This window comes from Delphinus delphis, chromosome 18 (genome assembly GCF_949987515.2).
Source record: "Delphinus delphis chromosome 18, mDelDel1.2, whole genome shotgun sequence".
NCBI classification, from domain to species: domain Eukaryota; kingdom Metazoa; phylum Chordata; class Mammalia; order Artiodactyla; family Delphinidae; genus Delphinus; species Delphinus delphis.
Window position 1 is genome coordinate 11,203,578 of NC_082700.1, and position 27,324 is coordinate 11,230,901.

Here is a 27,324-nt window from a genome sequence, read left to right on the forward strand (position 1 = left end):
GTTATGTAAAAGGATAAGTACAACATAGGGGATTGGTATTATAGAAGTGTCAGGGTTAGGTTGCAGTTTTAAAGAGGTGATTAATTTTAAATAAGCCAGTAGTAAAAGTTACATCTCAGCAAAGACTTAAAGGAGGTGAGCCATACCGCTTACTAGAAGAGTGTCCTAGGTCAAGAGAATAGTGTAATGACCCTATAACATGTGTTACCTGTATAATAAGAAAAAAAATTCAATAAACATCATTAAAAAATTAAATCTCAAATGTTTCCTCATTCCCTAAAAGTCTTTTAATTTTTTCAGTATTTATGTATATCTTTTCCAGAAATTAACTGACAAATTTACCAAAGAAATTCATAAATGGTGAACAAATACATGCAAAAATAAACATGGAATAAAGTTAGTAATATAGTAGTGTTAGTAATGGATCCTGTACTGTTATTAGAATTGGGATGCAAATTCAGCACTGTTTTCCAGCAGCCAAAGCAAAGAAGGAATTATTTGAAGTTATAAAACTTATATTATTGGTTCCTAAATGAGTTTGTGACAATTTTGAGTTCTAAGGAGTTACTGTCAGATGACTTTTTAACTGCTCTATGTTGGTCAGTCAGAACCCCATACATGTAGCCCCCTTTCCAGAATTTTCCATGGCCAGACATCTGGACTGTTTCTTATTTCTTCCCAGCCCTGCAGAGAGAAGGTAGGAGAAATAGCCTGTAATTGAGAGCTGTTTTTCTTGGGCTTCCCTAAGTTTACCTCAAATACTCTGAATTGAGTTGAAGCAGCATTAAGAATAATCCTCTTGGATTTTTATAAAGGTGACTGTGCTAAAAAGGAAACGTTAGACCAAGTTATATATTAAGAATTCACTTTGTGTTCCCTTGATAGAATACAATTTTACTTTTTCACTTTTCTGAATCCAAAGAATTTAATTAAATATCCTATTTTTAAAACTATGTTGGTGTAATGTTCATACTCTTCTTTTGTGTTAAAATGATTTTTCTTAATAAAATGATGATAGCAAATGGTAGATTTTTAAGTTTTGAGTTTCGTTTTGTAAATGCCATTACTTGGCACAATAGAAAGTTGACAACCTTAAGATATGGTCCTCCAAATTTCTGCTAGGCCATACAATCAAAAAATCTAGAATCCTCTGCTGTATTCCAGAACAGCATTAGGTATCCTCACCATTTAGTCATAACCTTCCTTTTCAGACTCAACTAGTCTCTGTCCTCTTACTATAGAGGACATTCCTTTAACATTCAGTAAGTTACACATTGTCACATTGCTTTGTTTTTGTACAACCCTTCCTTCTGCATTGGATCTTTTTCCTTTTTTCTTTCCCCCAAATTATTCTCATCCTTTGAGTTCTGCTTCAGGTTCCTTATGCCAAATTAATGCCTTCTCTTCTGTGCTCCAGTGCCATTTTATTTATACAATATTAATAAAATTAGTTTTCACTTGTAAATAGGAAGTATTTTATTGGTTTTATTAACATTGCCTAACTTAGATTCTGGTACATAATATTGAGTATTTTTTTCCTTGTACTTGAATACAACATTATTTGTGTTACTGATAATGTTTGGTAGAGGTAAGTTTTGAAAATAAGGGAAGGTAGATAAAACTTTTGTGTTCTGTGGTGAGAATTCCTAATATTGATCAATCATCCACACCCATGCCTTGGATCCTATACTCACCCAAGGTCCATCCTTGCTCTCTGCCCCAGACTATGGAAATATATATCCTGTCATGTTCTCATTCTTGAACATGTACTCTTGATCATTCTTTCTTTTTCCCTCTCCTCCATTTCCCTTCTTTCCATAATTTGACACACTATTCCTCTCCTCTGAGAAGAAAAACTGTCAAACTATTGTGAAGAGCTCAGGAGAGTAATATGATAAAATATCTTTAGTTATTGAATATTTCTGTTCAGAAATAGTGCTTCTGATGAATAAATCTCAGTGCTTTTGATTTCATCATATGTATAGGTATGGTAGGAACAAAACTGGATTTAGGTAACTGAAGATATTTTAATGTCTTATGAGAAGAGAAGACAATTACTCCTGATTTCAAGTAATCATAAAATATGTTTGAATTGAATCTTTGTTGTTTTATATTCAGTTTTTCTTGATTCACGTGTGTATCCATTTAACTCTTTTCTTATAGAATAATTAATTATTGGTAGTTTATACTGTCTGTGTCCTTTAAAACACATGCTAAAATAATGTCCTTTCCTTTTCTTAATTTGTCTATCATTTTATTAGTCAACCTGTGTTAAATTTATTATTGTATGATTCTATAGGAATCAGTGTTGTTCATACCTTTTAAGTTCACTCATTAACGGTAGCTATTTTTGCATAGCTTTTGTGTGTGTGTGTGTGTGTGTGTGTGTGTCTTCCCCTTGGCAATAATTAGTATTTTTTAAGATGATAGTTTTGGGGAGCTTAGTGAACTTTCTCTAAGAAAATTCTAGCTTTTCAATGTGCAAACTAATGTGTACAAATTAGAGTATATAATGCAAGTATCAAAATCTACCAGCTTAAGATGGCAAAACAGGGGCTTCCCTGGTAGCGCAGTGGTTGAGAGTCCGCTTGCCAATGCAGGGAACGCGAGTTCGTGCCCCGGTCCGGGAAGATCCCGCATGCCGCGGAGCGGCTGGGCCCGTGAGCCATGGCCGCTGAGCCTGCGCGTCCGGAGCCTGTGCTCCGCAGCGGGAGAGGCCACAACAGTGAGAGGCCCGCATACCAAAAAAAAAAAAAAAAAAAAAAAGATGGCAAAACAACGTTTGGTCCAAAATTGTTATAGTTATACTAATGGGTTGGTTACCGAACTTTTAAATCTGTTTCACTGCTCTATTATTGCATGAGTACACCATTGTTTTAATCCTTGTCAATTTATAGAAGTTGTATGTAATCATCTCCCACCAGTCCTGCTCATCTTTTTGAATAAATGATCATTATCATTAATTTAAAACAAAACAAAATTGCTTTATTTATTTGGCTTAGGCAGCAATGGAGGATGCACTTCAGAGGAGCCACTGGACTTCTCTTAAAGAGTTGAGAGGAGCCTATTTTAGAGTTCAGATTTAAGGAAGAAGGTCCCGTTGTAGATGGAGTGCTGACGTTAGATCTTGATAACTGTTATTCAGGAGGTCTTGGAAATACCATGAGCCTAGAGTTGCCATAGTAATAAGGAAGCAGACCCAAGTTAATTAGAAGAGAAGATGTTTGTGTGTGTGTGTTGGGGGTGAGGGCTGTGTGTGTATGTGTCTTAGCCTTAGTGCCCTTTACCTTGTTCCACCACCGCACAGAATGGCCCTGAATATCACTGCTATGTTCCATGAGCATTACTTGTGTTTGGTTGAGAACTCACAAGAACATTAGAGATAACTTAATTATCATGGGGATACAGCAGATAGTCTCAAAGTCAGGAAATGAAATACAGATAGACTTGAGGCAGCCTGGAAATGGGAAAGGAGTGTCAGTAACAAGGGCTACTCCTCAAGCAGTTTAACATACATGGAATTGGAGTCCAAGATGAAGGAGGTTGAGACGATATGTGTGTATGTGTATAGCCAAATAATTTGAAAACTATTAATCCTAAGATCCAAGAAATTCAACTAACCTCAAGTGGGATGGACACAAAGAAAATAATTCCATGGAACATCATAATTAAACTGTTCAAAACCAGGTTTCAAGAGAAAATTTCAAAAAGTAGTCATCAACATTAAGCAAACCAACAACTCATTTAAAAATGTCTTGAACAGATACTTCACAAAAGATCACATTAGGATGCCAAATAAGTTCATAAAAAGATAGTCGACATTATCAGAAGGTAAATGCAAATTAAAACCAGGATGACACAACACTACAAACATATGAGAACGACTAAAGTAAAAAATACTGATAATATTGTGTGGGCCAAAAGGTTTGTTCATTTTCTTCCGTAAGATGGCTCTAGTAGCACTTAGTTGTCTTTAATTCATTCGAAACAATTTTGTTAGATTGTATGTGGCAGCTGTCATACCAGTGTGCATTTAAAAAGAGTCCTATCAAAATTGGTGAAGTTTTGGGTAACCATTTTAATATTGAAGATGGAAGAAAAAAAGCAGTATATTTGGCATATTATGCTTTATTATTTCAAGAAAGGTAAAAACACAACTGAAATGCACAAAAAGATTTGTGCAGTGTATAGAGAAGGTACTGTGACTGATCAAATGTGTCAAAAGTGGTTTGCAAAGTTTCCTGCTAGAGATTTCTCGCTGGATGATGCTCCACGGTCGGGTAGACCAGCTGAAGTTGATAGCTATCCAATCGAAACAGTAATTGAGAACAATCAACGTTATACCACTCAGGAGATAGCCGACATATTCAAAATATCCAAATCAAGCGTTGAAAATCATTTGCACCACCTTGGTTATGTGAATTGCTTTGATGTTTGGGTTCCACGTAAGTTAAGCGAAAAAAACCTTCTTGACCACATTTCCGCATGCGATTCTCTACTGAAAACGTTACGTTTTTAAAACAAATTGTGAATGGCGATGAAAAGTGGATACTGTACAATAATGTGGAACAGAAGAGATCATGCAGCAAGTGAAATGAACCACCACCAACCACACCAAAGGCTGGTCCTCATCCAAAGAAGGTGATGTTGTGTATATGGTGGGATTGGAAGGGAGCCCTCTATTACGAGCTCTTTCCGAAAACCCAAACGATTAATTCCAAGTCCTGCTCCCGATTCGACTAACTGAAAGCGGCACTGCACTCAATGAAAAGCGTCCAGAAATAGTCAACAGAAAACGTATAATCTTCCATCAGGATAATGCAAGACCATGTGTTTCTCTGATGACCGGGCAAAAACTGTTATAGCTTGGCTGGGAAGTTCTGATTCATCCACCGCATTAACCAGACATTGCACCTTCGGATTTCTATTTATCTCGGTCTTTACAAAATTCTCTTAATGGAAAAAAATTTCATTTCCCTGAAGACTGTAAAAGGAACATGGAACAGTTCTTTGCTCAAAAAAATAAAAAAGTTTTGGGAAGATGGAATTATGAAGTTGCCTGAAAAATGGCAGAAGGTAGTGGAACAAAAGGGTGAATATGTTATTCAATAAAGTTCTTGGTGAAAGTGAAAAACGTGTCGTTTTACTTAAACTGAAGGCTGTTTTTGGCCCACCCAATACCAAGTGCTGGGGAGAATTTGGAGCAACTGGCACTCTCACCCACGGCTTTGAGAATGCAAAGGGGCAGTCACTGAGGAAAATGGTTTGGAAGTTTCTTATTAAGTTAAACAGTCACTTATCATATGACCCAGTAATCCCATTCCTTGAAATTTTCCCTAGAGAAAATGAAAACGTACCTTCACATAGAAACCTATACATGAATGTTCATAGCAGCTTTATTTGTGATAGCCAGAAGCTGGAGAAATTCAAATGTTTTTTCAGTGAGTAAAAGAATAAAGGGACTGTGGTGCATTCAAACAGAAGAAAAAAGGAACAAACTACTGATAAGCCTTACTGCTTGGATGAATCTCATCAAAATTATTGTGTGGAAGAAAAACTCATCCCAAGGGTTGTGTACGTTATGTTTCCTTTTTATTTTTTGAACATTCTCCATACAGATCAGTGGTGGTCAGGGTTTATGTGTGGGAAAGGGTATCGCTGTAAAGGAATTTTTCAAAGGATTTCTTGGGATGATGGTGATACATGGATCAATACATGTATTAAATCTCATAGAAATTTACACGCAAAGTAAAAAAGTCAGTTTTAATCTGTAATAATTTAAAATTAAAATGTTGAAATCACTGTCAGGAAAAAAAAAACATGAGTTACAAAAATAAAATTATCGTCAACATTTAGTCAGAAATTATTGCAAACCAGAAAATAATGGAACATCTTTCAAGTGTTGATAGAAAAGACTTCCAACCTGAAATTCTTTGTCCAGTGAAAATATTCCTCAAAAATGAAGGAGAAATAAAGACTTTTTCACACAACAAAAGATGTTAAAATTCATTGCCAACACAGCAATGAGTAAATTTTTTCAAGCAGAGGGTTAATGATACCATTTGGAAACTTAGATACACACAAAGGAGAATGTAAGAAATAGTTAATATAGGGGTATATATGAAATATTTTTTTCATTTTCAGTTGATGCAGGAAAATCATTTATTAAAATTCAATACCCATTCATGATAAAATATCTGAGAAAAATAGGTCCCAAAGGGAACAAACCTAACCTAAAATTGGTATTTATGAAAAACTGAAACTAATGTTATACTTAGTGAAAAACCAAGTGAAATTGGGAATAAGGGAAGGATTTTGCCTCTCACCACTTTAACTCAACATTTTACTGTATGATCTTAAGTAGTACAGTAAGTCAAGGAGTAAAAATAATAGACATAAAGATTTGGAGAGGTGGAAGTAAAACTGTTTTTGATTGCAGTTGAAATTATCACGTATGTAGAAAATCCTAAGGATCTCGTGCATTGCTGATTCAGAATATAAAAGGGTACAACTTTGAAAAACAGTTTGGCAATGTTTTATCAACAGTCATGTAAAATTTGATCCAGGAATTCCACTACAGTTATCATTCAAGTAAAACACACATATGTCCACATAAAGATACAAATTTTCATACAAAAATTCATAATAAATAGAAAAATTATATTCATTAAAAAAATGGGTAAGCAAATGCTTGTATGTCCATATGATAGATTACTGCTCGGAAATTTAAAAAAAAAAAAGTAAAACTACTGATACTCATAGCAAAATGCATGAATTTCAGAAACATCTTGCAAGAGAAGCCTGGCTTAAACGAGTTCATATCGTATGATTTCATTTTTACAAAACACTGGCGCAGAAGAAATCTTTTGTGTAGAACGCAGTGGTTGTCTGGGGTTAGGGATGCAGAGAAGACTGAGTAGGAATAGGCACAAAGGAAATTTGCGGGGAGCAGGTTGTACTGGTGGCTAAATAGATGTGTAAATTTGTCTTTACTCAAAGAAGTGTACATTCAAAATTGTCAAATTGTATTTTATGTAAACTGTCTTTCTATAAAGTTGAATTAAAATACAAAAATAACTTAGGTGTTAAAAATGAGGGCTGAAAATTTATTCTTACTACATGAAAGTGGAAAATATTATGCAGAAGTCAAGAGGAGGAAGACTAAAACCAGACCACTTGATTTCATGAAACGTATCCTTTGGTTACCTTGGAGACATTTCAGAAGAATAGTGGAAACAGATACTGGATTGCCAAAGGCGAACATTTTGGGGAAAAAAATGACTAAACATAGACCACTTGTTGGAAAAATATGACAGTGAAACGAGAGTAAAATTGATAGACATTCAAGTGAGTATGGACAATTTTATTCATGGAGGAGAAATCTATGTCTGTTAGGAGACAGAGGGAAAAAAAAAAGCGAAACATTGGAGATGTAAAAATAAAGATGCTTGATAGGTATAAGAGAAATAGTGCAGAAAGGACATCATGAATCAAGAAGGGCTCAGACCAAATATAGAAATTCACTTTGGAAGGGAACAGGGACACTTCTGAACTTAGAAGAATAATTTATAGAATAAGAATAGATGTGAGTTGAGGGAAATGTAAATGGAATTTTCTGCATCTGTTAAATTCACAATTTATCTGCAAGGATGTTCTCATTCAGTTGTAGTTGATTCTGTGTTCAAAAGCATAGCTCTTTTTGTATTGCCCTAATCGCTGAGCATCTTTTCCAGATTACTTTTTGCTTACAAATTAGTAGAATTTAAGTTGTCCAAAAAATAACACAAATGTTTACTAAATGTAGATGTTAACAAAGATTTTTCCATCATAGGTAACTTCTAACATGAAAACAATACCCTCTAAAAAGAGAAATCATACTTTTTCATCACAAATAAAATATTTCAAACTGCCCAGTTTAGTATTTCAATATGGAAATCTCCTTTTAGCCAATAAAGATGATTAAAGCAAAGAAGACATGATTCATCAAAGAGAATGGTTTTACTAAAGTCCTCAAACCAATATTAGTTTTTCATTCACTAAAATTATTATGACTCTTATCATATATTCTTGACTAGCTGAGCTGGAACTACATTCCAACAACGTAATATAAAATCAAGGAATGATGAAAAGTCAGCGAAACCTTATTTACCAGAAGAATTTCCTGAATATAGTATATCAAGTATATTGGTATATATAATATACTATATTAAGTGTTCTGTAGTATACTATAGAAATATAGTCAGAGGTAACACATCATCTCCTAGGCTCCCAGGAGAGAAATTAGAAGTAAAGCCTACAGGAATGAATCTTCTTCACAGAGATAGGAGATATGAATAACAGCATATAAATCAAGAATAGACCATGAAATTGAATATTATTGGCCAAAATGTGTAGCCTGAATTTAAACGTGGGGAAACTTTTTTTAAATTTGGGGGGAGAAAAGCAATCTGGATACCAAAATTAGGAAGTTTTGAGGTGCAGGAAAGCTGTGAACTGTTGTAGATGAAAGGATACTAATAAGTTATGACAACTGAATGTAGTGCATGATCTTTGTATCTTGGATTAAAAAAGAAGCTTTAAAAAAAGTAGGCCATGTGTGGCCATCTAAAAGTGGTATATCGGAACTACTTACTACAGGAATAACTGAATATGAAGAATCTGTCATCAGTAGCAGCTAAATGTATCCCTAAGAAACACCTTGATATGGTGTTTGGGAAATATTTTTGTTTCACGAAATAATAGATTGTAGTTACCTGTAACATATATTTCATAACATAATTTTAGAAGGGAACAGTTTTCTCTTTTGTTCTAATAAAGTTAAAGTATTCATATAAATTTTCATGCAAACCAGAACGTTTTCAGAAGAGAAAATGCCCATATTTAGAATGACACGCAGGCTGGTATCAGCTTGCATTATCTGGGCAAATCACTACATATGGGTGCTCTAGATCAGTTAATAACATGAAGCAAAGGTCTGTATATTCCATGGACTATAGAATATTGAATAACAAGTCTGTTTTCGGAGGCTACACATGTAGTTTATATTGAGGCAGAAAATAACTTATTTTTATACTGTGAAAATTGCCTGCATACTGATTTAGATATAATGTCTATACATATGCTAAGCTACATGGGACCTTCCAGAAACTAAGCTTGAAATCACTATAGGCGTTTATTTTTTCACCCTCTCAGATGTTTATGCACATTCAAGAAATAAACAATTGGGAAAGAAAAATTAAATTGGAAAATTTTAAAGAGAAAATACACTGCTGAGTACTTACAGTGGTTATATTTTCCAGCCATTTTATATTCTTATGGACATTATATAGTTATAATATGTAATTAGTTCACAGTGTTTATACTGAGTTCAGTTAGTAACTGATGGCCCTCTGTATCCTTAAGTTGCTCTAAGGCAAATCCACCTTTTTTTTAAACTGAATTCTGATTGTTTTAGATTATGAAATATGTTATAAATATTCTTTTAATTTTATAATATTAACTTACATACTTTAAAAACTTGAGAATATTATTTTTTTCCTTCTGTTTTAATAGATTCATGGAAAGCATGCACTCCACAAGGGCTCTAGGACCTGCCAGAGGACCTAGCATTAGCTATGTACCCAAAACACACTTGTGGATGGATAAGTGGATGGTAGAACAAATGAAATTGTTTTCTATAGTCAAGTAGATTCTAGTAATTGGTCTGAATGATAAAAGAGAGGGGCTTAATTTATTTAATTTGAAACAAGCAAAAAGCAAAAATCCCTTGGTTGCCTTATTCCAACGTTGTCTGAGGACTTCACGAGTGATGGTTATAGTAACTTTTTAATATTGACCATGAAATAATATATTTCAGTACAATACTCCCAAGTTTTGTTTATATCCCAGAAAGCTGATATTTATCCTGATATTGCTTTGTTCCCAACTATATTCCTAAAACAAAATTTTGTAAAATAACAGTACAGCATACACAGAAACAGAATTTGGGTGCATGTTAGTCAGGTTTAAACCTGGAAGGGAAACCAGGTATGTAAGGGAAGTGAAGATACCAGGGCCAGAAGAATGTATATCTGTTCATGACCACTGTTGAAGATTGTGGAAAGGCAGCGACACTGACTTTGCCAAATACATATATTCTAGAGAAAAAGAAACTAGATCCTAGTCATCTACAGAAGAATTTTGAAAAGGGAGAGAGAAAATCAAAATATGATTAAGATACTGTCTGTCAGTTGTATACAGCAAGGTTGAAATAGGAGAGTTTGGAGGCAGAAAGAGCAAATAAGATTTTATTGACTAAATCTAGTGTTTCAATAAAGGTCTAATGCGAACAAAAAAAAAGATTTTAAAAAGACAGTTGAAAGACAATTTCAACTCAGATAAAGTATATAAAAGTGAGGCTTTTTTTTCTCCCCTTAGTGCCTGTTTTATCATTGCGAATTTGACGTGTACATAGCAAAGCACTGCAACATAATCGTCCATTTTATGTTCAAAACTAATCCCTGTGAAACAACTACCATCCTTTATTGGGACCACTATAAAAAGGAAATACTTAAAGGCTACGAGTGAAAGCCCTATGAACTCACAGGGCAGATGCTGTAAATGATTTTAATCTGTATACTACCACCACGTACTGCCTGTTGGATTACTACTTCTCATTCTTGTTTTCAAGTACAGAATGAAATAGAAATCTGATGCCTATATAACCTACCAAGAACCCATACTTTTCCATATCATTTTTCTCACCATCATGCAACTACTCCGCTAGTCCCAGTTTAGCCCAGTAAGACATGAAGGAAGTACTTAGCATCATGGATATTCAGGCCAGAAAGAAATACAGGTGTCCTTTAGTGTAGGAATCAGCAAACTTTTTCCATATGGAGCCCAAAAACAAATACTTTAGCCTTTGCATACAGTTTCTGTCATAACTTCTCAACTTTGCCATTTTAGTGAGGAAGTAGCTGCAGACAATATGTAAAGCAACGAGCTTGGCTATGAAATTTGAATATTCAACATTTGAATATTTTATGTTTCAAGTGTCATGAAATATTCTTCTTTCTTTTTTTTTCCCAACCATTTCAAAATGTAAAAACTCTCCTTAGCTTTCAGGCCATGTAAATACAGGAGGCAGGCCAGCTTTAGTGATATTCAGACTGCAGCTTGTGATCCATTGATGATATGGCATAATCAGTAAAGCATGCCCTGACAGTATTTTTAATGGCATGCCCTGACATAGCATAGCAGAGATCAGAGTATCTGCACACAGTGAGAGGAAGTGATCTTCTGTGAAACATTTGTTTCAATTATATGTAGTAGATCTGGATGTAAAATGTATTGCTTTAGATTGTAGTTTAAAAAAAAAGTTTCAAAATCATTAATCTGTTGTTTACCAGAGAAGATTTTTAGTGTCAAGAGAGGCAAATGTCTTAGCTTAAGTTTACACAGCTATTTAGTTTGTATTCTGAAACCATGTCTTCAGATTTTCAGTTTAGATCTTCGAGTTAATTAAAAACTTGATTAGATTAAAGAATTCTGTAATGCTAATAAAATTGCCTAGCTCTGAGAGCTCAGGATAAGCCCCAATATTTTAGAACGAAGTGGGAGAACCAACTGATTTGTTACTAAATTCAGATTTTTAAAAATACCTGCATTGTATTTTAAACACCACCACAACTAAAGAGAATATACACAGGCAGACTTTTTCCTGGTCCATGATCTCTGCTGTCCAGATATGTTGTTCCTTGTCTCTGGTTTCAAGGATTGAGGTCAGGCCCAGGGCATGTCACCCTTGACCATCAGTCTCCAGTCTGTCCTTCTCAGGTATCAAAACACAGTTTTCCACATTACAGATGCCCTTTAATTAGGTAGAGTTGCTACAGTTTAGGTGGACCCCAGATCACAAGAGAAATAAGCCCTTTCTGCAGTAACTCTTTCCCCAGAAATCTTCTCATTTGCCAAGTGAGCATCTTTGGTTTCATGTAACTATTTCCTAGAACCCACCTTGTACCATCCTGATATTTTTCCTACAAATAGAGTCTATTTCATTATGTCCCTCAGAAATTGTAGTACTAATATAAGCTTATTATTTCTTGTCCTATTATTGCAAAGGGCAGTGGGATAATATTCCATCTTTAATTTTTCTACTGTATAATAATGCAAACCAAGATTGTATAATTTTTTATACATGGTGAGATTCTGATCAAGTAATAATATTTTTCTATTTTAGCTATTCTTAAGCCAGTTCATAAAATGGTTACCTTTGTGGACTTTCACCAGAGGTCTAAGCTTTTCCCCCTATGTCTCCTTTAACGTTTATTTTCCTGGGTAACTTCTTTGTCCGTACTACTTTCTATATACGTTGACCCTCCATGTAGAATCTGTGCTTTCAATCTATTTTTGCTTCATATCCAGTAACAGAATTTACTGGATTGCATATGAAATCAATATAAACTCTACTGTACATAATAGAATCCATGAAAGATACCATTTGGACTTGTGATACCAGTTTTAACTGCTAAAGGATTATCTTCTCCTCCTCCTCCCTCCGGAAATACAACCTGTGACTCATGATATACATGTTACTATCTCAAAAATGTTGTTCTCTCTACTCAGTAGGGTTGTTCTAGTTATACTAAACCCAACCAAAGGTAATCTTTCTTATTAAGGATATTATTTTGACTTTGAAACTAGTTACTTAAAAAGATTATACAGATTACTTCAATAGCTGTACTTTGCAACATTTAAACTCGAAAATATTCTCACATTAGTTGTGCTTTCTATTAATGTATTTGTTTTGATATATGGAGAAATCTTGCAGTTTTATATTCTGTCAACAGAGGTAGTTTTTTACTGTCAAATTAAACAGATTCTGTTTTACAAGTTGAAATATTCGTGATTGCTGATCTTGGAGTGATCTCTAAGTCAGTTTTTCCCAAGAAATTAATAACTGTTCATTATTTTAGGTTACATGTTTCATTTTGTTATTAATTTCACCATTTTCCATATTTCCAATTTCACCATATTATAATCACAATAAGAATTACTTTAATTACATCATTTATCTTGTTTACCAAGTCAATATCCTGTAATGGTTCTGAGATAACACTTCTTTTCTTCACACTAAACTGATCAGTTTATCTGTTGTGTCCTCCATTAGAATGCAGGATTCTCTAGCACATGGAACACATCTGTTTCATATCTGTGCCTTGTGTACAGTAAGTATGCAGTGCTGTTTTTAGAACTGAATCATTAAATGTCTTTAATTCCTGGGAATGACTAGCTCCTTACTTTTTGTCAGACATTTTTTATTACCATTTATTTGACTCCACTTTGTAGATATCGCAGTTCATACTGATTCAAAAAATGACTGTTTGCTGGAAAAACTGGACAGCTACATGTAAAAGAATGAAATTAGAACACTCCCTAACACCATACACAAAAATAAACTCAAAATGGATTAAAGACCTAAATGTAAGGCCAGACGCTCTAAAACTCTTAGAGGAAAACATAGGCAGAACACTCTATGACATAAATCACAGCAAGATCCTTTTTGACCCACCTCCTAGAGAAATGGAAATAAAAACAAAAATAAACAAATGGGACCTAATGAAACTTCAAAGCTTTTGCACAGCAAAGGAAACCATAAACAAGACCAAAAGACAACCCTCAGAATGGGAGAAAATATTTGCAAATGAAGCAACTGACAAAGGATTAATCTCCAAAATTTACAAGCAGCTCATGCAGCTCAATATCAAAAAAACAAACAACCCAATTCAAAAATGGGCAGAAGACCTACACAGACATTTCTCCAAAGAAGATATACAGGTTGCCAACAAACACATGAAAGGATGTTCAACATCACTAATCATTAGAGAAATGCAAATCAAAACTACAATGAGGTATCACCTCACACCAGTCAGAATGGCCATCATCAAAAAATCTACAAACAATAAATGCTGGAGAGGGTGTGGAGAAAAGGGAACCCTCTTGCACTGTTGGTGGGAATGTAAATTGATACAGCCACTAGGGAGAACAGTATGGAGGTTCCTTAAAAAACTAAAAATACAACTACCGTATGACCCAGCAACCCCACTACTGGGCATATACCCTGAGAAAACCATAATTCAAAAAGAGTCATGTACCACAATGTTCATTGCAGCTCTATTTACAATAGCCAGGACATGGAAGCAATCTAAGTGTCCATCGACAGATGAATGGATAAAGAAGATGTAGCACATATACACAATGGAATACTACTCAGCCATAAAAAGAAACGAGATTGAGTTATTTGTAGTGAGGTGGATGGACCTAGAGTCTGTCATACAGAGTGAAGTAAGTCAGAAAGAGAAAAACAAATACCGTATGCTAACACATACATATGGAATCTAAAAAAAATGTTTCTGAAGAACCTAGGGGCAGGACAGGAATAAAGACGCAGATGTAGAGAATGGACTTGAGGACACTGGGAGTGGAAAGGGTAAGCTGGAACGAAGTCAGAGAGTGGCATGGACATATATACACTACCAAATGTAAAATGGATAGCTAGTGGGAAGCTGCTGCATAGCACAGGGAGATGAGCTTTGTGACCACCTAGAGGGGTGGGAGGAGGGTGGGAGGGAGATGCAAGAGGGAGGAGATATGGGGATATATGTATACGTATAGCTGATTCACTTTGTTAATAAAGCAGAAACTAACACACCATTGTAAAGCAGTTATACTCCAATAAAGATGTTAAAACAAAAAATAAGTGTTACTTGTAGTATATCTGTTATTGCAAGAAGAATTAGAAGAAATAAAAGCACCATTTACTTTAATAAGTGGGTCTAATATTTTATGCTGAAGTATTATTTTTTTAAATGCAAAGCAATTCACATAGTGACTTCTCTACGGTATTGTTATCAGACTGTATTCTGGTACGTATATAACCATATAATTTGACTCTGAATTGTGGATGGGTGTGAGTTGGATATAGAGTTTTCTGGTATAGGCAAAATAATCTTGTGAATTTAGTGATCTATATTTTTTTGCTTATATAATCCTTGTCAAATAATCGCAATAAACTACTGCTTAGATGGAGTATATACTTAAAATAATTTCTGTGACTTTTGGCAGTATCTTAAATGTTGTTAAAATGAAGGAATTTCTGAGTTCTTTAAAGTTCCAAAAACTTTTTAGTTCATTCTTAAGAATGAATAAAACTGGACTGCTTATTCATCCCTATTTAATTTTTTTTTTTTTTGTGGTACGCGGGCCTCTCACTGTTGTGTCCTCTCCCGTTGTGGAGCACAGGCTCCGGACGTGCAGGCTCAGCGGCCATGGCTCACGGGCCCAGCCACTCTGCGGCATATGGGATCTTCCCGGACCGGGGCACGAACCCATGTCCCCTGCATCGGCAGGCGGACTCTCAACCACTGCGCCAACAGGAAAGCCCAATATTTTGTTTTAAATGGAGGATTCAGTAAAGAAAATTCAGCTTGAGTCAAATTGGAGAATTTATTGCTTTGAGCACAGATAAGGAGTTCTCTGAAAGTCTAGCTTGTTTTCTCTGAGTGCTTCAACAATTTAAGCCTTAATAAAGCTTAAACTTTATTTAAGTTTATAGGCTTAAATAACAATAAGCTGTTAGCAACTTTATTGGATAAAGTTAATGTACACTTGAAAATAAGTGAGGTTCAGCTGACTGACCTCTACTTGAGCTTACTTTATCCTGTAGCCTTTTTTTTTCCCTTTTTAGGCTTAATCACAATATTTATCAAATAATTTCCTTTTACTAATTATTTTCTTAGTTTTTATCTTTGACTTTATGAATGTATTAAGAAAAGTGGTGCTTGGTATTTCCATTGTGCATTATATAAGTATTTAAAAGAAAAATAACCAGTGTTTTTCTGAATATAAAAATAAAGAACTTAAAGGTGTGTATTACTAAAAAGCAATTTTAAATTTAAATTTAGTTACGTTTGAGAACCTAAAATTATTAAATGTACTTATTTGAGAATGTAAATAAATGAAAGTCAGAATTTCAGTAGTTTGGAACTATAATTACACAAATCATTCATTTATACACACTATGTCTAAAAGGAGGATCCCATATCTTATGGAATATGAATTATTGTTTTATTTTTAATAAGTAGGCATTAGTATAGCCATTTAATTCAACTCTCTGTGATTTAACTGTATAACTATTTATCTTGCTTTTTTTGATTATTAATATTTCTTGAAATGAAATACATGTTTAAGAGATATATAGTATTCTTAATAATAATTCAGGATCAGAGTCTTTCTTGGGTAATGTCAAAATTTGAACCAGACATAGTTTAGTAGTTTTAGAATTTAATAGAGACTTTTGGAATTTGAAGCAGCACAGGGAGAATAGAAGAAAGTTGATGCAGAGGAGTGATATAGGAATAGCAATTCGTTCTATAATTAAATTTAACCCAAAGAGAATTGAGGGATCCAGATGATTTATGATAGTGAAAATGTCTCTTATTTCCCTTATTTCATCCTTATTCATTGCTGTTGTGATTAAATCAGGAAGTTAAGGAAAGGGCAAGACACTCAGGTTAATCACTTATGTAGTGGAAACTTGAGTCTAATACTATGGATAAAAGTTTTTAATAAAAACCTCAACAATAGTTGTTTTAAGTTATTTGGAGGCATAGTGCCTTATTATAATTTCTTCAGTATAATACTCTCCCTGGACACCTTCATATGTTTATTTATGTGCCTTATTTTTATAACCGGGCTTTCACTCCTTGAGATCAAAGACAGTGTCATCTCTGTGACACAGCGGTGGCTTACTTATAGTCCCTAAAATAAATTATTTAAATGAAAATACCTCAAGAGACAGCCAACCCAAAACTTAATCAGTCCCAAGTGATTGTGAAATTATAATCTATTGTTTAGTATGTGTAAATGTAAAATGGTATTTCCATGGAATGTGCAAAGAGAAGTGGAAGTCACATGGAGACAAAAAGAAAAAGTGACATTGAATACCAAGAATTTGCCGGAACATCTTCCTTGATATGACATTTTTGATGGGCTAGCACAAACATGGATTCTAAAGAATTCTAAAAAAGAGTAAATTTACAACAGTGTTTCACATTTTACAGGTGTTGATAATAATGCCAGGAGAATATTCTCTTCAGCTCAGCTCCCTCACAGTCAGAGCATGAGCAAATGTCTATGCAGGAACTATCACTGTAACTTCAGTTTTTTATTGTAATCTATCATTCTGTGGAGGAATAATCTATAAAAGAGTGTTAGGAACTTAAGTTCTACCACTATGCAAAAATTCTTAGCAGAAGCAAAACTATAAAAAAGAAAAAATCTCCACAGCCAATAAGATTCCTAGGCTATATCAACACAATGGCCAAAAACAAACAAGCAAACAAAAATTTAGAGTTTATTTCAATAAATGAGTCAAAATGATGGTATTATGTAACTACAGTTACAGTTAATCTTGTTTGTGAGCAATCTGAACATTCTAGATTTACAATTTAAAAGCACTTAGCCAACCATTCTCATATGGAAATAGATTTTTAGTTTGAACATGTGGAATTTCCATGGGAAAAGTCACAATATCAAATTACTTTGAGGTTGCAGTTAATATATTAGTATTAATGTCTTCGTTAATCTTTCAAAATATTTCATGTAAGAGAGTACCACAAATTTCTGACTCTTAAAAAGCAAAGTCACATTTCTTTTATTTTAATAAATGCCTAAAATCCATATTCAAAACCTTAGAGCTTGGGACTTCCCTGGTGGCGCAGTGGTTAAGAATCTGCCTGCCAATGCAGGGGACACGAGGTCGAGCCCTGGTCCGGGAAGATCCCACATGCCGCGGAGCAACTAAGCCCGAGCACCACAACTATTAAGCCTGTTCTTTAGAGCCCGCGAGCCACAACTACTGAGCCCACGTGCCTCAACTACTGAAGCCCGCGCGCCTAGAGCCCTTGCTCCACAAGAGAAGACACTGCGATGAGAAGCCCGCGCACTGCAACGAAGAGCCCACTTGCTGCAACTAGAGAAAAGACCACGCGCAGCAATGAAGACCCAATGCAGCCAAAAAATAAAATAAGTAAATAAATTTATATAAAAAAATAATAACCAGCCCATATTTCAAAAAAAGAAAACAACTTAGAGCTCGATGTGTTTCGTAATTCAGATATTTCAGGATTTAAGAAAAGTAATAGGTGCTTATATGTGTATTTCATAGCATCTTCATGGACTTAAATACATTAATATATTTTCAGTAATACATAGGGATAGTCATGCTAAGTAGAATAAAGTTTGTAAGTAGCATCATATTATTTAGGTGAAATTTTGCTGATGATTGACGTTATGACAATCTTACGAGAAAGCTTTTTTCAGAGCTTTCTGTATTTTGGAATTATAAAGTATCATAGGCATACATCTAAAATAATTTCCCCTGCAGTTTTAAAAATCTGTAGGATGTATGTACAAGTATGTGTGCGCATGTATGTGTTCTCTCCCTCTCTCACATTCACACACACACACACACACACACACACACACACATACACCCCTATGGGTGAGGAAATAGTTTTATTGGAAGACGGCCAAGCTCATTTGATTATGCGTTGTCTCTGGCTGCTTTTGCCCTACAATGGCAAGAGTTGAGTACTTGTGACAGAAATTTATTATTGTCCCCTGGCCCGCATCCCCAAAGCCTACGTATTTTATCTGAGTCTTTACAAAAATGTATGCTGACCCCTAATGTATATGATACATCCAGAGACTTCAGTTTTATTCCTATTCTGAAGACAGTAAGACTGCCATAAATCTGTGATAACCTAGTTTTTAAGTGAACTAAAGTAAATCAATGAATGAATGAACTCTCACTGTTTCTGCAGTATTTTGAAGGTGTTTTTTAAAATTTTCAATTAAAATTTGTAATCTAAATACAAAAATAAGCTGTAATGGTTCAATTACATTTAAAAAAGCTTTTTTTTAGTAAATGAGCTTAATGTTATTTTAGTTTCTTGAAGATAACATTACAGTTGTTTTCATTTGTAGTGCAGTTTTAAATCAAACTCTCTGAAACATAAAGGCAAATCTTAAAATGTCCAATCAAAATAGTATGTAATACTACTGTCATACAGAGTGAAATAAGTCAGAAAGGGAAAAACAAATACTGTATGCTAACGCATACATATGGAATCAAAAAAAAAAAAAAGTCAGAAGAACCTAGGGGCAAGACGGGAATAAAGATGCAGACCTACTAGAGAATGGACTTGAGGATATGGGGAGGGGAAGGGTAAGCTGGGACAAAGTGAGAGAGTGGCATGGACATATATACACTACCAAACTTAAAATAGATAGCTAGGGCTTCCCTGGTGGCGCAGTGGTTGAGAGTCCGCCTGCCGATGCAGTGGACGTGGGTTCGTGCCCCGGTCTGGGAAGATCCCACATGCCGTGGAGTGGCTGGGCCCGTGAGCCATGGCCGCTGAGCCTGCGCATCCGGAGCCTGTGCTCCGCAACGGGAGAGGCCACAACAGTGAGAGGCCTGGGTACCGCAAAAAAAAAAAAAAAAAATAGATAGCTAGTGGGAAGCAGCCGCATAGCACAGGGAAATCAGCTCGGTGCTTTGTGACCACCTAGAGGGGTGGGACAGGGAGGGTGGAAGGGAGGGAGATGCAAGAGGGAAGAGATACAGGGACATATGTATATGTATAACTGATTCTCTTTGTTATAAAGCAGAAACTAACACACCATTGTAGAGCAATTATACTCCAATAAAGATGTTAAAAATTAAAAAAAATAGTAATACTACCTAGACACATATTAATATTAGTTGCAGCAGTAACAGTAAAAATTCAAACCATTATTGTTATTTCAGAGAATGTTTATTTAATATTGTTTTTTTTTGTTTGGTTTTAGTTTTTCAGTTTTAAGTTAGAAAGCCACAGTTTGCTAATTGTTACGTTTTTGACCTTAATAAGTTTAGATGACTTAAATGGTAACACTGAAAGTAATTTTTTACCGTCAGGAGAATATCACAGTGATGAAACAGAGAAATAAATTTCATGTTTCAGGTAAAAAAGTAAAAGAAATGTAAAAAACATAGGAAATTGATATTATGTGGATAAAGATGTGTAAGCATTGCAGAAGTCACAAGAGATACACACTTTATAGTTATATGCTGTATCTCAGAATGCCGCATAACACAATGTGAAAGCTATACAGAGCAGAGAATTTCAAAGACACTGCCAGCTGCACACCACTGAAACTAAAGCAGGTGAAGGGTAGTGAGCATGCAAACTTTCTTTCAAGGTCTGTAGTTCTTATTCAACATTTATTATTAAAATGAAGCTATTTCAACTATTTCAGTGCCATTAATGTGTACTAATTTTGGAACTTAGAAAAGTTAAAATCATTAGAAAGTTATTTAAAAACTAAATTGTCCTGGGCAGACTTGATATTTAAAATTCAAATTATCAGAATAGTCATGTCTATATGATGGAAATTAAATTAGCATATTTTATTATGAGGAGAAAGAGAAAAACTATATCTTAAAACTGTACTGGTGCTTGCTTCGGCAGCACATATACTAAAATTGGAACCATACAGAGAAGATTAGCATGGCCCCTGTGCAAAGATGATATGCAAATTCGTGAAGCATTCCATATTTTTTTGTTATAAAGCAGAAACTAACACACCATTGTAAAGCAATTATACTCCAATAAAGATGTTAAAAAAAAAAAAACTGTACTGGTAAGATTACTACCGGTAGTTTGCTAGTGGGACTCATAATAACTCCACAGTTTTGTCCAATGCCATGTTATCTGTGCAATTTATTTATATCAGGTTTGTCAGGGTTATAGCATCCATACCTAAAAAACAAATAATCTTAAATATCAAAATTAATTTTTTTGCCTATATTCTAATTTTGTCTGGGATGAAACTCACTTTCTTTCTGCAAACCTGCTCCTTCATTTATTTTCCTTTCTCACTTAAAGGTTTTATCATTCACACTTTGCTCCTTTACCCTGTCCTTTAATGTCATATTCAGTTATCCAGAGTATTTTATTGTCTTCTCCAAAATGTCTTTCAAACTGTCTCTGCTTGCATTGCTGCCGCCTTCAGCTCAGGTTTTCATCATCTTGACTAGACAGTTCCTATTCCACTGACAGAAGCGATCTTCCCAAAATAGATCGAATTCTGTCTGCCCCTGCTTAAAATCCTTCAGTGGCTTCCTGTTGCCGGTAGGAATAGGATGCCATAGATGGCTCTCTTTCCTCTCTTCCTCCATCTTCATTTCACCACCTTCCATCCTCTGCACTCCACAGTATAGCATCCCAATTCCATTTTACTAGCAATGTCATGCTTCTTTATACCTCTGATGTTTCTCTGTCACCTCGGATGACTTTCCTTTTTTCCTTTTTTTGCCTAGATAGGGTTAGCATCATCAACTCAGATGTCACACTCCCTATAAATTCTCCTCAGCAGAGCTGCTCACTACCCTTTCTGTGTGTCTAATGCTCTGTACTCTCTGTGTCCTTCCTACGATTCTGTGTCATGATTATTTGTTTTATAAACTCCCACTTTCCTCACTTCTTTTTAAACTTAGCACCTGGCGGGGTATCTGGCACATAAGACACAAGTTCAATAAATGCTTTTTGTTACCTAGCCATAAAAAGAAATGAAATTGAGTTATTTGTAGTGAGGTGGATGGACCTGGAGTCTGTCATACGGCGTGAAGTTAAGTCAGAAGGAGAAAAACAAATACTGTATGCTAACACATATATATGGAATCTAAGAAAAAAAAATGTCATGAAGAGCCTAGGGGTAGGACGGGAATAAAGACACAGACCTACTAGAGCATGGACTTGAGGATATGGGGAGGGGGAAGGGTAAGCTGTGACGAAGTGAGAGAGTGGCATGGATATATATACACTACCAAACATAGGGTGGATAGCTAGTGGGAAGCAGCAGCATAGCACAGGGAGATCAGCTCGGTGCTTTGTGACCACCTAGAAGGGTGGGAGGGAGGGAGACGCAAGAGGGAAGAGATATGGGAACATATGTATATGTATAACTGATTCACTTTGTTATAAAGCAGAAACTAACACACCATTGTAAAGCAATTATACTCCAATAAAGATGTTAAAAAAATAAATAAGTAAAAATAAATGCTTTTTGAATGGCGCTCTTGTTCTTAAAAAAACACTCTTATTTTTCCTTAAAATCTTTTTTCTTCATCAACTTATATTTATTTGTATAAATATATATCAACTATATATTTCCTCAGTTAGTGATGGTTTTTAATTCATTTAACTAAAGTTTATTGAGAATATACTCAGCACTGCCCTAGTCATAGATGTGAATGCTCTCCTCTTTTGGAAGAGGGCCCTTGCTGAAAGAAAACTTGATGTTCCTTAGAAGATGCATCCCAGCTGTAAGTATAATTCCTCTCTTGTAACCGTAACGCTTCATACGCTTCACCTCCCACCATAAGGGGCATCCTGCTAGAGATGGAATTTTTCTACACTATTTTTAAGTGTCATAATTTGATCTTCTAATTCTACAGATGCATGAAGTCAGACCCACACATTGAATCAAATGTTTCTGACGGCTGTGTATTAAAACAGCATCACAATACCTTTCAGTATTTCTTTTATTAAAGAAAGATAGTTTTATCCCAAAGGTCAAGCTTTTAACTTAATGTTCATTTTACAATTTAGTGGGATTTGATGAGGTTTTGTTGTTGGTGGTGGTTTGTTTGTTTTATTGGCAGAGGAATGTAGTTCTGAAAGTAGAAACTGACTTTTTACCCCTAGTAAGTGTAAACCCAAAAACACTGCCAGCGATTTATTTGGGTGGCAGTTCACTCATCTGTACCCAGTATGTGTTTGCTGCCTGGATCTGGACCACCTCAAATTTGTCTACCTAATTCAACTTCTCATGTACTTGTATCTTGGCCAGTCAGACAACGTTGAACAATGTTTCAGTGTAGTTCATAGTATATTCAAAAGCTTGTACTAGACAGTTTCCTCACCACTGGAGCACCTCCTATATTTTCAGGCTTCTTTCTCTCACATGTTGACTATCTACATTCCATGGGTTCACTTTATACTGGTAAGATAGTATGGTCCACAGTATTGGACTGGTATTTCTAGTCAGAATAGTTATTCTGGTGAATATACATTTCCTGGTGAAAGTGTTCTGTTAACTGGCCAACACTTCTAACTAGCTTTTTGCTGGAGGGGCACATTTGTATCGCTTCCGTAGGGGATACTTCTTAATTGACAAGGTAAGAAAAGTCATCATGGAATAGGGATGCCATAACTGATCCTAGTGTCATTCCTCTCATTGTATAACTTACTCTATATTCTTCCTCTTAACTTTCAAAAACGTGTAATTTTCTTTCTTTCCATCTTTATCTATCTTTAAATTTTACTGTAGCGCTCCAGTCCCACTTTCACACCCCCCTGTATTCTAGTCAGCCAGTCGCCTAAGCTACAAAGGTCTTTTCAGAGTTTTTTCGTCCCCTGCTCCCTCTGTACTTTCTGCTTAAGCTTTTGGTCCCCATGTCTGACCAACATATGCTACCTTCTCCAAGAAAACTGTCAAAATCACCCAAGTTGGAATTAACCATTATGACCTTTCTCATCGTCACATGTTGCCATCCTGTTAGTGTCAAATTATTTAAGTAGTGCTGCAGCAAACACGAAATGGCCTTTCAAGTTAAATGACTTGAATGCAGGTCCCAGTTCCACCACTTACTGTATGAAACATCTTGGGCTAGTCACTGAATCCCTTCATTTTTTTATCTCTCACATGAGGTGATAATAACTAGTTCAAAGAGTTGTTAAGAGAATCCAATGAGACAGCATATATAAGTGATTTGTAAATGATAAAGCTCTATGTAGGTCTTCCTTGGTGGTGCAGTGGTTAAGAATCTGCCTGCCAGTGCAGGGGATACAGGTCCGAGCCTAGGTCCGGGAAGATCCCATGTGCCGCAGAGCAACAAAGCCCGTGTGCCACAACTACTGAGCCTGCACTCTAGAGCCCATGAGCCACAACTACCGAGCCCCCATGCCACAACTACTGAAGCCCGCGAGCCGCAACTACTAAAGCCCACGTGCCTAGAGCCCGTGCTCCGCAACAAGAGAAGCCACTGCAATGAGAAGCCCGCACACTGCAATGAAGAGTAGCCCCTGCTCACCGCAACTAGAGAAAGCCCGCACGCAGCAACGAAGACCCAGCACAGCCAAAGCTCTATGTAAACGTTAGATAATCTTAGATTGGAATTAAAAGATGGAGCCCTTGGGAAGGTGTAGATAGTGTCTTATTAATCTCCTGAGTGCTAACACTATCCTTTACTCATGAGGAGATATCAAATGAGTTGGTTTGATTATGAATTTGTTGCCAGATGCAAAAAGGAAAAAAAACTCAACCTGTTTCAGACATAACAATTTTAAATATTTGCCTTGTGCATATATAGCCTGAGTATAGTATCGCTAGATAAATTTGGCTTTCTTGAGCTTATGGTTAAAGTTATACCAAACCACGTTTATTACTTGCACCTTAAATTTTCAAATATAGGTGCTTTTTTATTTAGAGAATGTGCAAGGATTAGTGTCATCAGACAATGCTTGTATTTTCAGTAGCTCTATTAAATGTCTCAATATCTCTAGATATCTTCAGTATCTCATATCTCTAATAAAAAATCTATTTGTTTTAGTAATACTTTTGTTAACACTTAGAAATAGTGTCAACCAAAATGATTATATAATTTTTGAAAGGTGATAAGTCTTCCAAAATTGCCTCTGCTTGTGTTCTCATTGTCAAATTTAGGTTTTGCTTGTTTGTTTTGTTTCGTATGGTTATTTTGAGTAGGATCCATTATCATTCTGTTCATTCTAATTACATCACATTAGTAAAGGTGCAAGGGTCTATTGAGTTGAAATCACAATGGCCTTTTTCAAAGTACCTAGAGTGCTGTTTGCAAACTGCAGTTTTGCTATCCTATCATTTTGTTCTCATTTCCTTTGAACAAAGCATTGATGGAGCATTTGTTTTTCTTATGATGGAATGATAGTATGTGTTTGGAAGAAGCATGAATATTCTTGTTACACAGCAGTTTTTTAGAAGTTCATTTAAAATTAGTCTGTGAGAAATGAATATAATTGCATGTTTTTCCTAATTTGTACAAGTTATGTATTTCAAAACTCTAGTACACAGAATATGTAGTGAAAAATTCTTTATATAATCATTCATCATATAGCCTTGTAGTCTAATCATTCTTTATACAGCTTGACAGTCTAAAATCTAAATTGATATGGAGTACAGATTTTATTTACGATCCTTTTGCTGTACATAGTCCTTTGGCCTTTTATTTAGTTTTTCTTTGTCAGAATTTCAGGTGGTTGAGTAGCCAACAGGTGATAAATGTCCCATTAATCTTTCTGACTCTCTAGCTCCTGAGCATGAGAATTGCTGATCAGTTGCAACAATTGTCTCTTAAATGAGCTTTTCACATCTGCCTCTTATTTCATTAGTTAACTGTCTGCCCAAAGATCTGATAAAATGGAATCCTGGTGCCTTTTTACAACTTGTTTTGTAGGTCTGTACGTTAAGGATAGAGTTGTTAGCAGAATGGGCACAAAAGGGTATTTATCGACTACCTACAATAAATATACATGCTAGTGTCTGGAAGACATTTGAGACTCTTTATTGAAATCACCTTAAGAAGAAAAAATAACTGGTTTCGCTTTAGTTTGCCATTTAGCAACAACTAATGTAAGATCATGGCATTTCTTACTATACAGGGCTTTTACTGATTATATTTGTCTTCATATAAAAAGAAAAAAAAAGTTAGTCTATTAATTTAATTTAAAAAACAGTTAGGGCTTCCCTGGTGGCACAGTGGTTGAGAGTCCGCCTGCCGATGCAGGGGACACGAGTTCGTGCCCCAGTCCGGGAAGATCCCACATGCCCCAGAGCGGCTGGGCCCGTGAGCCATGGCCGCTGAGCCTGCGCGTCCGGAGCCTATGCTCCGCAACGGGAGAGGCCACAACAGTGAGAGGCCCGCGTACCACAAAAAATAAATAAATAAATAAAAACTTAGTTAAAAATTTTAAAAAATATATTTTAAATTAGCGGACATCATGATGAATATACTCTCCTCCTACCAGAGATTGTTATGAATCCTTGGCTACATCTTTCTCTATATGTTGGCACTTTAAAAATACTAACAATCATGATCTGCCTTCTTATTATGTTATACAGCAGTCATCTTTTTAATTGAAGTCTTGATGAATAATCAACATTTAAACTTTTTAAGAATATTTTCTTACCTGTAGAATTGTAATAATAATAGCACATCACAGAATATAAATGAGAATTAAATGAGTTCTTGTACATTAACACAATACCCAGCACATAATATGTGATCAATGAGTAGTAGCCATTATTACATATGTATTAATACACTTAATTCTTTTTTCTTCTGATGTCTATTCAGAGACTTTGGAAGCAGAACAATGGAATGTTTTACAAGTATTTCATAATATGTTAATTGTATGTGAAATTCATTTTGCAATATTATAAAATTCATTTAACAATTGACAACCAGTGGGTAATTACCTGTTTGTAAATTATTTTAATTTTGTTTTTTGGAAGAAAATTTAGGCAGGTCTTCAATGATTACTGTTCTGTGCTCCAGGAAACAATAACATAGCAAATGTCATTGGAATAAAAAGAGTTCTAACTAGCTTATCAATTTTGATAGCTACCCCACCTTGTTTAAATATAAGAAATGCCTTGACCAAATAAATAACCCAAGCCTGAGGTCAATTTCTTTAGTATTTTTCACATCTTCTTGAATATCTGAATATTTTGAAGTTAATGCTATAAAAATATGTTAATGAATGTTTCCATTCATTTCATTTTAGGAATTTTACTTTAAAGAAAGATTTTATAAGTTAAAACCTATATAATGAATTAACTTAGAATGATGATTTCTACCATTGTAATTTCATTTTGTTTTAACCTTTCTTCCTTGTAGGCCTTGTTTGTATGAAGTCCAGCACATCTGTGGTTGAGCTTGTTATGCTGCTTTGTTCTCAGGTACGAAATCTCAATCACTTGATTACATTAAACTACATGAGGATTGTTTTGTCACTAACAAAAGAATGTATGTGAATATATATGTATATGTTTATATATTTTAAAAATTTCTATCATTTCATAGATGAAGGCAATAAATTACATAGAGATGTATATTTATGTAGATGATCTTACCATGCAAATATTGATTTAGTCTCCCTTTCCCTTCCCTCCCTTTAGCTGTCTTATTATTTC

General features: G+C 35.1%; 1 protein-coding gene and 1 non-coding gene across 2 annotated transcripts in view; both read left to right on the top strand.

Annotated features, from left to right (window-relative positions):
- Window positions 1-27,324, top strand: part of NBEA (neurobeachin) — a 628,524-nt gene that overhangs the window by 266,891 nt on the left and 334,309 nt on the right. Inside the window, exon 34 of the mRNA XM_059996030.1 lies at window positions 27,029-27,090. Within this exon, the coding sequence (XP_059852013.1) occupies window positions 27,029-27,090 (62 nt within the window). The remainder of the gene's footprint in view (window positions 1-27,028; window positions 27,091-27,324) is intronic.
- LOC132413978 (U6 spliceosomal RNA) lies at window positions 20,543-20,649 on the top strand. The gene has a single exon (XR_009516862.1). It is a non-coding gene; the product is annotated as a U6 spliceosomal RNA (small nuclear RNA).